The sequence below is a fragment of the Clarias gariepinus genome, chromosome 26 (genome assembly GCF_024256425.1).
Source record: "Clarias gariepinus isolate MV-2021 ecotype Netherlands chromosome 26, CGAR_prim_01v2, whole genome shotgun sequence".
Classification (NCBI taxonomy): Eukaryota; Metazoa; Chordata; class Actinopteri; order Siluriformes; family Clariidae; genus Clarias; species Clarias gariepinus.
This window is the reverse complement of record NC_071125.1, coordinates 24,814,936-24,827,992: the sequence shown is the minus strand read 5'-3', so window position 1 is coordinate 24,827,992 and position 13,057 is coordinate 24,814,936. Positions and strand designations below refer to the sequence as shown.

The 13,057-nt window shown below is 35.5% G+C and overlaps 3 protein-coding genes across 3 annotated transcripts; all 3 read left to right on the top strand.

The window, feature by feature from the left end:
- The first annotated feature begins 821 nt into the window (after nt 1-821).
- otos (otospiralin) lies at nt 822-2,236 on the top strand. Its single transcript, XM_053488308.1, has 4 exons — nt 822-878; nt 990-1,056; nt 1,381-1,404; nt 1,986-2,236. The coding sequence occupies exons 2-4, from the start codon at nt 996-998 to the stop codon at nt 2,171-2,173; spliced, it is 273 nt and encodes a 90-aa protein (XP_053344283.1). The 5' UTR covers nt 822-878; nt 990-995; the 3' UTR covers nt 2,174-2,236.
- Nucleotides 2,237-2,686: 450 nt separating this feature from the next.
- On the top strand, nt 2,687-5,710 carry cops9 (COP9 signalosome subunit 9). The gene is made up of 3 exons (XM_053488032.1): nt 2,687-2,849; nt 3,796-3,868; nt 5,561-5,710. The coding sequence occupies exons 1-3, from the start codon at nt 2,787-2,789 to the stop codon at nt 5,596-5,598; spliced, it is 174 nt and encodes a 57-aa protein (XP_053344007.1). The 5' UTR covers nt 2,687-2,786; the 3' UTR covers nt 5,599-5,710.
- Nucleotides 5,711-7,450: 1,740 nt separating this feature from the next.
- On the top strand, nt 7,451-12,451 carry and1 (actinodin1). Its single transcript, XM_053487531.1, has 5 exons — nt 7,451-7,726; nt 8,503-8,592; nt 9,828-9,872; nt 9,976-10,103; nt 10,508-12,451. Exons 2-5 carry the CDS (start codon nt 8,520-8,522, stop codon nt 11,951-11,953), a joined length of 1,692 nt encoding a protein of 563 aa, XP_053343506.1. The 5' UTR covers nt 7,451-7,726; nt 8,503-8,519; the 3' UTR covers nt 11,954-12,451.
- Nucleotides 12,452-13,057: the final 606 nt, after the last annotated feature.

The window sequence follows — 13,057 nt, the reverse complement described above, 5'->3', positions numbered from 1 at the left end:
ATGTGGTGGAACGGAAGCTTCGTGTCCTGGATGTGCATCCCACAAATCTCCATCAACTGCAAGATGCTATCCTATCAATATGAGCCAACATTTCTAAAGAACGCTTTCAGCACCTTGTTGAATCAATGCCACGTAGAATTAAGGCAGTTCTGAAGGCGAAAGGGGTCTAACACCGTATTAGTGTGGTGTTCCTAATAATCCTTAAGGTGAGTGTAGTTACTTAACAGATTTTTAAGTAAATTAATTCTATATAAACACTGGCCAAGCCCTTTACTTTTATACTCTTTATTCAAATTAATACCTGGAGTGTGTAAGTTGTGTTTGTGTTGAAATTTGACTTTAAAATATTTATTTTAAAAGCTAAAAAGTAAACTAACATAAAATGTAATGGACACCTATAAACTTACATATTATGGTATCATTTAATATCTGCTTTTAATTAAGATTTTAACCATGGGTGGAATAAATATTGTATCAATTTGTTTTTTGTTCTGTAGTTCTGAATCACGTCTCAACAGCGCCTCCTCTTGACCATATTTTAAATATGCTTTTGTTTTTATCCCCTTTTTAATCTGATGAAGTATTATAATAAATATTAAAACTTTAAATATATTTATGATTATAATACTTGTTAAGATGTGTCTGTCCTGCATAAACACTTACTGTGCATGATACTAAAAATGCTGCCACTTTTAGGAAAATTTTAAATGAGTATGTACTTAAATAAATAATTATGCACAAAACATGTACGAGGATGTTTTTTGGGGCGGAGTCAGACACACACACACACACACACACACGCACCATTCAGTACAGTGAATATTTCCAGCAGCATCCTGCAGCTCCCTAGTTTAATAAACAGAAAGACCTTAAAGCAGGTGATGGTTTTATAATGATTGAGGATTTAACTGGATGATTTATAAACTTAGACTTTTTTATTTTATTTTTTGTAACTTTGCACTTTGATTTTATTTCTTCTGTGTTTTTAGGGAAAGATGAAGTGGTGTGTCCTGCTCTGTGCTTTCTTCATCTGTTTTGTCTCCAAATATCTCAGTGGTGAGTAACTCAAGATATATATATATAAATATATATATATATATATATATATATATATATATATATATATATATATATATATATATATATAATTAAAACCAGAAATTAAGAAAAAGCTTTAATTTAACATATTTGCACAATGTTGTATGTTTTAATAACATTTATTTAGATCATTTTAAGATGAAAAATAATTGTTAAAAATAAGATTTTGGCACGGAACACCTCATATTTCCTCGAGCTGTGAAGTGAATATGTGAATAAACTCTTTGTGAGTTGTATAGTCCACTAATAGATCCCCCTCCCCCCCCCCTCTTCCTCTCTCAGAGGCTCGAGTTATTCCTGAAGAAGGTAAGAGTTTATATGTAATATAAAGATTATAATTTTAAGCAATAAGTATATTTGATTGCAGACTTTGTCTTTCCATAAATCTTCTATGCAATTCTATCATTTATTTCAATTAAAAAACACAGAAGTTCTGTCAAACCTCAGTTATTTTAGTTCCTATGGGTTTTGTAATGCTTATCTGTGATAATGTGTTTTTACTCAAAACAAATTTAAACAAACAAAAAAATTTTATTAGTTATTTTGGTTGTTGTATTTAAGGTTTCCATTAAAACAGGCTCCAAGGGCCACTTGATGGTTACAAACTGTGCTTTAATGGTGTTTTTCACATATATAATAATAGATCTTCTGGTGATGATATATACATAGTAACTATTTCCAGAATCTATAATTAATACAGATAACCATGGAACCTTTAAACTTTTAAAATCATTCAATAATAATGAGAAAAAGAAAAAAAGAGAATAATAAAGAAAAAAAATAAGTTTTTTTCTAAACCAATACAGGATTAATGCATGTTTATTTTAGCAGAAGAACTTCCAGATCTGTGCAGTATTATTGTCATGTTTCTGTATTTTTACACTCAGTCCCCTACGACGAGCCCCCGGCCAGACCCTACTGGCCGTACTCCACCTCTGATTTCTGGAACTACGTCGAGTACTTTCGTAGCATCGGAGAATACAACCACATCAATGAGATGGCCAGGGCGTTTTTTGCTCACCAGAATCTTGGTGACACTTTGGGATATGAAGTGGCTGAACAACATGAACGTTAAACAGGCAATCAGACTTCTCTCTGCATGAAGACTTAGGAAATAATGACATATATAAATAGCCTCTTTTTGCTGTTTTAAAAAATAATCTATTTAGTTTAAAGTTACTTAGCAAGATTGAACCTTGAAGTTCTAAGACTTTTATAGACTTTGGAGAGTGTTAATTTTTTTTTCCATATTAACTGTAAAAATATTTTGTAATCATTTATGCTTGTAACAAGTCATGTATGAAACACTATAATCTCTATTCTGACTATATACATATACATTAAACACTTTTCCTATGTATATTAAAGGTTTGTTGATGAATTAATCAGCTTGCAAATAAAGTTGTTGATGAAATATACAGGAAAATAAATACAAGTATAAAAATAAATAAAACGCAAACAAAACCTACTCAACAAAAACAAAAAAATAATAATAAAAAGAAATGAATAAAATCCAGGCTGTGTGTATGACACGGTTCAGACCCGTTCTCCAATAGCGCCAGTGGGTCCTGGTTTCCACTCGGCTGCATTTAGATGTAACACCACCGGAAGTTGCTGTATTAGCATAATCTGTTGCGAAGCGTTTAAAGCTCTCGATAGCTCGTTTTTCAAGCAGTCACGACGAAGACATGAAGCCGGCAGTGGATGAAATGTTTCCCGAGGGAGCTGGACCGTATGTGGATCTGGATGAGGTTCGTAACACATATGAGATGTTTTATTATTTGAGAAGCTAAAGCTAGCGCGGCGGTTAGTTCATTTACCATCACAAGGCGCGTTTTCTTTTCCCAGTCGCTTTTCGGTGAATCCCGCCTCCTGTGTATGATTGGCTGGGACTTCGTGCTTTGCGATTTGATTGGTCGAGTGATCAAACTCTGGAGACCGGGTTTGTCGGAATACGAGTGGAATAGAAAGTGGCTGTAATGTAAATGTATAGCTAATGTACACTTTATTACATTTTAAAGTTTTTTGTTGTGTGTGTGTGTGTGTATATATATATATATATATATATATATATATATATATGAGAGAGAGAGAGAGAGAGACGCACAGTTAAATTAAAGTAGTCATTTATTAGATATTTAAATAGGCAAAAGTTGCCACATACAAAAATAACATTTTAACCAAATGCTATTTTTATCTCTTGCTGAAACTTGGCTAATACTGACAGCTAACTCAGTTCCCCAGTTATTATTATTATTATTTATTTTAGTTCTTCTTCAAACACTTATTTCTTAATTTAGTTAATAAGAGAATGATTTAAATATTTATATTCTTATCATTATAAACATATGATAAACATTTATTATATCTAACATTGTTTTAAGTTGTCATGTTTTTTTTGTTTCCTTTTTTCACCCTGCAGTATGATTCCTCCTCACTAGCATGTTGTTATTATCTGCCTTTATACAGTGGCCCATGACATTAGTTTACAGTTTTGCCAGATGAAGCTTAATAGAAGTTTTACTGTGTTAATTAAATCTGTAATAAATATAAATCACTGCTGCAGAAAAGGCAACGCTGCAGACGGAGTGGCACCAGATCACATCCTGAAATGTTAATGTTACTGAGTATTTTGAAAAATATATATAAATTTTAATATTAAAAGATGTGTATGTGTGTGTTTGACCGTGACCACAGGCAGGAGGCAGTACTGGACTGCTGATGGATTTGGCAGCTAATGAAAAAGCTGTGCACTCCGATTTCTTTAACGGTGAGACACGCATCAGGAACATTAATTTTTTTCCTTCTTTTCTTCCTCTGAAAATATAAAGATTTGTTTTTCCTGACTTTTTCTTTGCCTGCACTTCCTCTTTATTTCTCCTTTTATACATTTGTCTTTTCATTCCCCCCTTTTCTACTTTTTCCTTTTGTTTTTCCTTCCTTTTTTTCCTTGCAGGCTTTTTGTGGTTCTTTTTTTCCTTTTCCTCTTCCCTGCTTTTTTTATGACTGACATGGACGCATAAAAGGCAAATAATTAATGACTTTATTGTTGAAAGCATCTCTCTCTGTCTCTCTCTCTCACACACACACACACGCATGTGATTTTTTAAATATTTTTTATTATTATTTATTTATAATTTTTTTTACAATAGAAATTTCCAGTTTTATACCAAGATTTAAAAAGGGCAGGTAAATGAATATATATAGACTTTAAATCCATGTGAGTATCAATGAAGTGTACAGTGAATATGTATCTATATAAATAAGAGGTTTTGTCTGTACATTAGTCAGAATCTCTCTTTTAATGATATCTTTACATTACATACATTTGAAGGACCAGAAGCCAGTCTCAGAAAAAAAATTGTCTGTTTGTATGTATGTACGTCTGTCCAGACAGCTTTTGTCACATTATCACACAAAACTGTCAGGAAGTGCTAAAGTGGTATAAGTGAATTTTAACACACTGGAGTGGTTTTAAGACAAAACTTCATCTTTATCCTTTTATCTACTTTTTCCATTTTTCATCTGTGATTCACTCTCCGATTACCGAACAGGGAGTGTATTTGTCTGAGCACCAAAGAAGGAAAACTTCTGCAGTTTCACACAGAATTTCACGTTGGCTATTTGTTCTAACTTGCTGTCCATGATGAAATAGCAGTCGTGGTAATGCACGTGGTTAGAACAGCACCAGTTGCACAGATTCTGATGTAAACAGGACGATGTCTTTTGGAACGCTGACTTATGAAGGTCGGTGCTCACTGTGACTGTGTGTGTGCAGCCCTGTGCTGCCATCTGTGCAAGCACGTGTGTAAATTATATATGCAAATTTTTCTGCACTGTGAAAATGCATTTCTGGTTAGATGCTAACTGTATTTTGTTGCCCTGTACTTACATGTTCAGTGACAAAAAAGTTTTCTAATAAATGGTGCCATTATTAATGTTATTATTAATTAAACAAAATCTGTAATCGTGTCCGGTTACCTTTTATCTGTAAAAAATCACTGTAGTTCCTCCTTGGTACTTTCTTCTATTTAATATATTTAATTTTTATCTAATTACGGCTACACGCAGGTTGTAAACGCGCCTCAGTCTCGTGTCAGGAAAGAGTCAGATCGTTAGAGCCTGTTAAAGAGTGAATCTGAGGCAGAACCCCGAGGTGTAATGGTGTTTTTATGGGGCCTCGTTGGCTCCAGCGCAGCACGGCTCCGGGTTTTAAAGCCGTGTTTCCAACTGCAGCGGCTGAAAAAAAAGCTGAACACGTGTCACGCCAAAGCAGCTTCATCTGCAAGGCAAAGTGGAACAAGGCCGGGGGAGAAAAAAAAAAAAAGCCTGCTCACGTTAACACACACGCGTCTTTAATCAAGAACAATCCTGCACACTGATACAGTACACACTCTGGAAAGTGACAGTGTGTTTGTCCTTTTACCTCTAAATTTAATTCTGTTTTTTTTTTCCCTCTTAGATTTTGAAGACCTTTTCGATGATGATGATATCCAGTGATGAAGATTTGTCTTCTATCCCGTCTCTCACTTTTTTTTTTTTGTACAGAGTCCAGTTTATCATGTTTGGTTTATTTCGTTGTAAAATAAACGTTTTGTGGAAAAAGAAAAAAGCAGTAAGAAGTGTGGCTTTTAAAATTCCAGATGTTGAAGCTGTGGCACATTCCAATCCACCAGCTGAAATGATCTTGATCTTGTGTGTTCGTGTTGAAATCTGTTTCTAGCTCCGATTGCAGGCTTTAGTAAATTCCGGAACACCTGTAGCTGCGTGTAATTACACCTTCAATCCAGATGTTCCTCTGAAATTTGCTGAAAAATAAGTTTCTGTCGAAACGTGCAACATCTTAAAAAAAAAAAGATCTGCCATTCTCTCACACACGCGTACACGACCAATTTGTTTAGAACTCATGTTATCATCATAACATCATAACAGCTCACAAACTCTTAGCCAGATTTAGTAAAACACAGTGACAATGACGGTGCGATCACCACTAAAAACAAAGTAGCGTGTAAACTCTTCTATATTTTAAGTGTTTCACAGTGCTGACACTGGAGACTCCTTACACTGATGTTTTACAAACACATTTCTCATAACCTTAAAAATCTCACTACATCAACCATCATTTATTCTGTTTATAATCAGTAGAGCGTCCGCTGTATGTGTCCCTGTGAATGAGCCGTTTCCATAGAAACGATAACGTATCAGTGAGCACATTAATATAAACCTGCACTACTGTCAGAGGTGCTGTTACAGAGAATTAATCAACACTGACCAATCAGAAAGCAGAATTCAACAACCAGTAAAAAAAAAAAAAAAAAGGGCACTAAATTTTGTTTTTATCGTAAATGTTTATAAGACTGATGGGTGTATGTAATCTAATCATGTATAATAAACACTATAAAGTGTACCTCAGGTTCATAAACCATTCATAAATGATGAGCAAGTATTATAGTGTTCTTTGACTTAGATATAAATTAGAAATGTAAAAGTTTTGTTAGAAAGTTCATCACGTCATCTTTATGGAAAAGAAAAAGATGAGTCTGAGATGTTGAATGTCGTCATCTGAGTTTACAGCATGTCTCGATACATCTACTGAAGTGATGGTCATTTACTTGCACTTAAAATTATTATAACATCATCTTTTACTTATTTACAAAAGACACGATATCAGCAGAATTTAGGATTTTTTATAAAATAATATAAGCACAGACACTTACCACACAGCCTTTAGTAAAATACTCCAGCGTTTCTCTATAAAATGTTTTTCGAATTCTTATGAAAGTGTAAATGTATAAATGTGCTGTAAAAATATAAAGTGTTACTCTGGTGATATAAACAGCTCATTTGTGCTGCATCGCTCATTACTGTATGTCTAATATCATCACAGCTGGATTTACGCAGAAATAAAGCTTCTCCTGAACCCAAGGCGCAACTTTGCGCACTGCAGATACGACATACACTCCACAAGACATCATAAAACTGATTTAACTGATTTTGTGAGTTTATATTCATTTTCTGATATCTGAGTTTAAATTAACAGAAATGTCTGTTTCAGATAGAAATGTGGTGTTTATATGAATATATTCATCAAAGACGATAAATAAAACAATATATATTGTTATTATTATTATTATTATTATTATTATTAATAATAATAATAATAATTAAAATGTGCATACAGTAAAATATTTTATCTTACACTTTTACACTTTTGCATTAAAAACCCTCCCTGAACAAAAGTGATTTGCTCATGATTTCATTTTGCTCTTTGCTCGGTCCCAGATCTCCGCCCTGCCACTCAGACTGAAACTAAACTCCTGAAAATATCAATACATTTAAAACATTCAACATCCAGAGTCCAAACCAAGCTTCTTCTCCTCCTCTCCTCTGCCTGGTTTGTAATCCTGAGATCTGATTGGTCGGCTGGTGAGAGGCGAGGAAACCAATCAGTGCGTCTCCTGCAGTCTGTTTAACGCCACGGGACACCGTGTTTTGTTTTTAATTATCAGGCTGGTGTTTAAAACGTGTCTGAACCCAAACCCTGGGCACAAACAGCACCGGAGCATCTGCAGAACCGCTGCAGAACAACTCCAGAACCGCAGGGCCAGGTCTTCAGGTACAGAGGCAGGTAAGACAACGATCTCGCTCCTGCATCATCTCCATACTGCTTAAAAATGAGTTAATCTCTGTCAAAACCCCAAACTTCAGTTTCAAATTTTTTTATTTAAATAAATGATCTTAATTTTTAAAACATTTGATTAAAATAGATTATTTGTTATTTGTACGTCATTTTCAACAATAAGAAATTTGAATGCAAATTTAGATCACATCAAACATCAACCAAAGAAAAAAAAACAGGGAAAAAAACTATAGAAATGACTAAAGAAATACATGATTTATTTTGTATATGTTATATAAGACCTAACTAGTAAAATGATGCATTGATGTAAATTATGTCCTGGAACTGCCGTGAAAGTGTATGAAATACAAATACTTACTGCTTTTATCTTAAAAATGAACAATCCAATACCTCATTCTCACAGCTTTATGTACTCTGTAGTTCATGTATAATGTAATAATGTGATAGTGTAATTATAAAACATCACAAGATCATGATTAAAGAACTGCTCATATACAATGTAAAATCTTTCATTAAATATTTAATAGTCATGATTTTAAAATTTATTTTAGGTTTTGGAGTTTTTAAAGCTGTAATTCTTTGATCTGGCAACCCTTTAATTTTAGACCCTTTAATTTCATGATTAACATTTTATATTAAAAAAAATCATTTAATAAAATAAATTAAAGTGATTAACAAACATGAATTAATATTTTTGTTGTCAAATTAAACTCTAATAGTTTATAATAGATAATTAATAATAGTCCCATTTTTCTTGTGTTCAGGAGTCAAAAGCTGAAAAATGGCTCATCTGAGAAGATCATCCTTCTCTCACCTGTGGACGGGATTTGTGTTGACTACAGTAATATTCGCAGGTGAGATCAGCTTTCTGAACCGTACGATTGTAGAATTATTGCATGATGAACAGAAGACTTGCAGGTAGGAATCAAACTAGAACACATAAGGTGAGAGGGACAAAGACGAACATGCTACATGATTTTAAGATTCAGTCTCTATAAACACATGCCAGTGTAGGATATTTTTTTGATTCTCATATATAGAAAAACATTATGAATATGTAATTAATTTTTTTTTGCACAAGCAGTCTAAATCTCATTGTCATTTTAATCAGATTCTTAGTTCTGTTTACTGTAAATGTAAAACCATTTATTTAGGTCACTTTTGAATAAAATTATAATAAACTGATCTTATTATTGTTTTCCTTATTGTGTTATTTTTCCATATTTGTATAATTTTCCATATTTGTAACTTTTTCTATTTTTATAAAAAAAATTATAACAATTATTTTATATATTTTTAAATCAACGTATCTTTACCATATGATCTGATGAGAATAAGACAATTCTAAGCTTAAAATTGGTAAAAATGTTTCAGAATGTATTAAATAAACCTATAATCTTATAATTATGTATTAAATATTTTAATTATTTAATTAAAATGAACATTATTACACCTTCAAGGATCAGAGATGTGCTTAATCGGCTGTAAAACTCCCTAAAACTTTTGAGGTGTGGAGTTTCTGGAAAACTCGTAAATAATTAATGAACAGCAGCAGATGAAATTTGATCATTGTGGATGTTACATGTTACACAGCTTGTTTGTGGAAAGAAAGTAGAATTAATGTTTTATAATAAGTATGAATAAACCTCATTTTTGCCCAGTCGTTGCGTTTCAATGCATTCTTCTTGTAGCTCTGTTGGTTAATTATGGATTAGGAGCAGAAATGAAGGTTAAGGTGGGTAAAGTTCCTTTTGGAAATAAACGTCAGAAAACGCACACTGTATTTTTTTCCAGAGATAATGAGAGCCACCCGAGGCAATCGCAGCATCTGGTTTTTTTTTTGTAGATTTTATAGCTTGTGCTCTGAAAGACCCACTAAACTGCCACCTCCTGCTGATCCACCTAAAAGTGCTGATGTGTTCCGTTTGAACATTAATCTCATACAGTGGCACCTGTACATTTACCACCACCTCCTCCCTAAAACCATTAAATCACAGCCAGCTATTACACCTCGACTTTGCTCAGCAGTTTCCGCTTTACCTTTGCAACATCTGGTTCTTCTCCTGTTCTTCCTCCTTCTTTTTTACAGAGTTGCTCCTGGCTGTTCCACTGACCCGGCCCTCCACTGAACACGGTAACTTCTCAAACTTTTACAGATTTCTGAACTTTCTGCCCTATACAGAAGAGTCTTTTTTTAGTTTTTAAGCTTTAACTTCTTCTGTCTGATGCATCTACAGAGAAGATCCATGCCCAGCTCTCTTCTAAGAGGCTCAGTCGCAATCGAAGGAACATTAGCTGGTACAAACAACACTCTGACTTCTGGAACTGGTACAAATTTTTCACAGACTCAGGAAACCAGCAAGGAGTGAGTACTACTGCTCTGTGTAAACACAAAAACACAACTGAGAGAAGAACCCTGTTTTTATCATCAACCTGTTCTTTATCTTACCACTTACACTCATTTAGAACCAATCTTATGACAGATAGTTTTGCTTTTGATGAGTTCTAGATAAAACTTTAGTGAACAAAAACCTTTAAATTGTCAAAGATGCCTTGAGAAGCAACAAGTGAAGCTTCGTGCACCAATGGGATTGGATCAAATTGGGTGATCTGTATTATATTTACTCCTACTCTCGATCTAGCAGGTCTCTTTGTTTTATTTGAGAGAAATGTCTAACACCTACTTAGCCAAAATATAGCAAAATAGTAAAATACTTTATGCAGTTCTATATAGCTTAATATGTGTCCATATTCCTGGTTGGCTCTCAGGTTGCAGACCTGGATCGTTTATATCTGACGTACCTGCAGGACAAGAACCGTGCCGAATCTCAACGCTCCTACAAGCTCTACCTCCAGCATCTGGGTGAGATCTACAAGTCATGTGCTGAGTCTGATGATCAAAACTGTGTGGCTTCATACCTTAGCAGGCCCAAAGCTAAGGCTGAGCCACAGAGACCAGCACCAGTTAGGTCCTGTGATCCTTTGCGGGACCCACAATGTCTCTATGCTCTGGGATACAGAGCTTATCCGTATGTGGCCTCTGCAAAGTCGCCAGCTCCTGCTCCTCCTCCTGCTCCTGCACCAGTTAAAACTCCGGCCTTCATCCGAGCCCCTGTGGTGAAGGACCCAAGTTCTAGCCAGTACTATTATGCCCCCATGGCACAGCCCTTACTGTCTGCTGAGCAGAAAGCTGAGCTGTTGCGTATTTGTGGTGCTGAAGATGTTGAGTGTCTGCAGTACCACTACCGTGGTGCTTATGGTTACAGACCTGCTGGCATCCCATCTCCATCCTACACTCATCTAGGCTCTTCCTCGCAGAAAGTTCAGAATGCCCCAGCCAGCTTGTACCATCGCCATACCAGCTGCGACCCCCGCGTCGACCCGTATTGTGCTTATGCTGCTCAGAAATCAGAGGCACCGTCTTCTCCAGCTGCCCTCGAGAGGTTCTGCAACCCGCTATATGAAGACAATTGCAACCCACTGACGGCTACCAAGACGGCTCAACCAGAAGATCCCAAAGATGATCCAGCTTCTGTTGCAGGCACTATGCAGGAGCTGCAAAAACCCCAGTATGATCCCTATAGCATGTTCCGGGATGCTGCTGCAGCTTCTTCTGCCATGCGCAGGCTTCCATCTGCTCCACGCCAAATTCCACATCACCCCCAGCCTCCTAATATGGAGGAGAACACCGAATCATTTGGACCTCCTGGAAAGACCAAGGAGGGCTATGATTGCTTTATTGGCTACGACGAAGAGTGCTACCCAGTCGGAACGCAGAATGCCCCCAAAATAGTGCCGCAAAGGCAGGTTCCACATTCAATGGACAACTACGAGCCTCACCTTAATGCAGAAGGCATCAGAAAGGGCGTGATTGAACCTGATCCTCACTGCGACCCAGAGTATGACAGAAATTGCCGTCTGCGTCGCTTAGAGCCTGAAGCTGAGGAGCCAGAAAGTTACTTTTCCCGCAAGGATGATCGTGAGCACCAGGAACCCAGAGAGGAAACTTTTCCACATGAGGATCAGAGAGAGGAGGTCTACCCTGAGCAGCAGCAGTATGACCGCTACATGAGCGGCCAGGAGGATCCCTACGCCTCCTACGATCAGCCAAATCCAGGTTCCATCAACTTCCAGGACATCCTGAAGGCATATGCAGGTCGCTTCCCAAACCAGGAGCATCATCGTGCCTACACGGGAGACTACAAGAAGAAGTAATAAGATAATAAGCTTAACAAATAATGATTAAGGAAACAGGACAGTGTGAGGGCTGTGAATGATGTTCACTGATTGAAATATTCACACCAGATGTAAAAATCTTACAAATACAAAAATTCTGATCTTTTCAAGTGTGAAAAGTGTCGAGTGTGTGTATAGGATTTCAGTTTTTTTCCTCTTAGAACCTTAGGAATCTTTTTTATTAGTGTAACTTGGTCTCATGGTAATGATCAGTGCAATTGGTTTAGATGTTTTAGAGAATATTTCTGGTGCAACTTATAATGAATCATTCTTTTAAACATCACTTGATGTATTGATAAAATATTTTTTGGTATTTTTTCATCTTTACCTTTTACTTTAAAAATTAATGATGTCTACCTAGAAAAATATTTAATATTTAATCCTTTCTAAAATGGTGCTTTTTTTACTCTCATTAAATAAACTTTTAATGTGTTCATATGAAAGCATTTTTCTTTGAATGTCTTAAAAACTTTTAAATCTTTAACTGGAGATATGTCTGGGCAATAAAAAAATAAAACAATAGCAAATTATTAGTAATAGCATCATTTTATTGATCTTGTAGTAGTTAGCACTGTGGCTTCACATCTCCAGTCGAGGGTGTGTGTGGAGTGTGTGTGTGGAGTGTGTTGAGTGTGTGTGTGGAGTGTGTGGGGAGTTAGCATTTTCTCCCTGTGCTTGATGCGTTTAATATCAGTGGCACAATTTTTGTTATAAAGTGATAAAAATAATATTTTAAATTTAGTAAATTCATTTATAACTCCGAAATAAATAAATGAAATCCCTGTAGAAAGACAGTTTTACACAATAGTGCATTTCCTCCACATAAAAAAAAACAGTTATTAGCAAAATAAAAAAAGTTTCTTAAGGGGCCGTCTAAGGTAAAAGATTCAACATTATTTCGTGTTGTGTAAAGCATTTAGGAATTATTTTCTAGCCGTGTGTGGGGTCTAAAGGTAAGTCTTAACCTCTAAGCAGAGGCAACCAAGTTTGAAATTTTGGAACCACCAGCAAGAATTTATATTGTTTTTCTGGGGTTTAAAAAAAAACCTTCCTTGACAGCACTTGTCCTTTCAACACAATCTG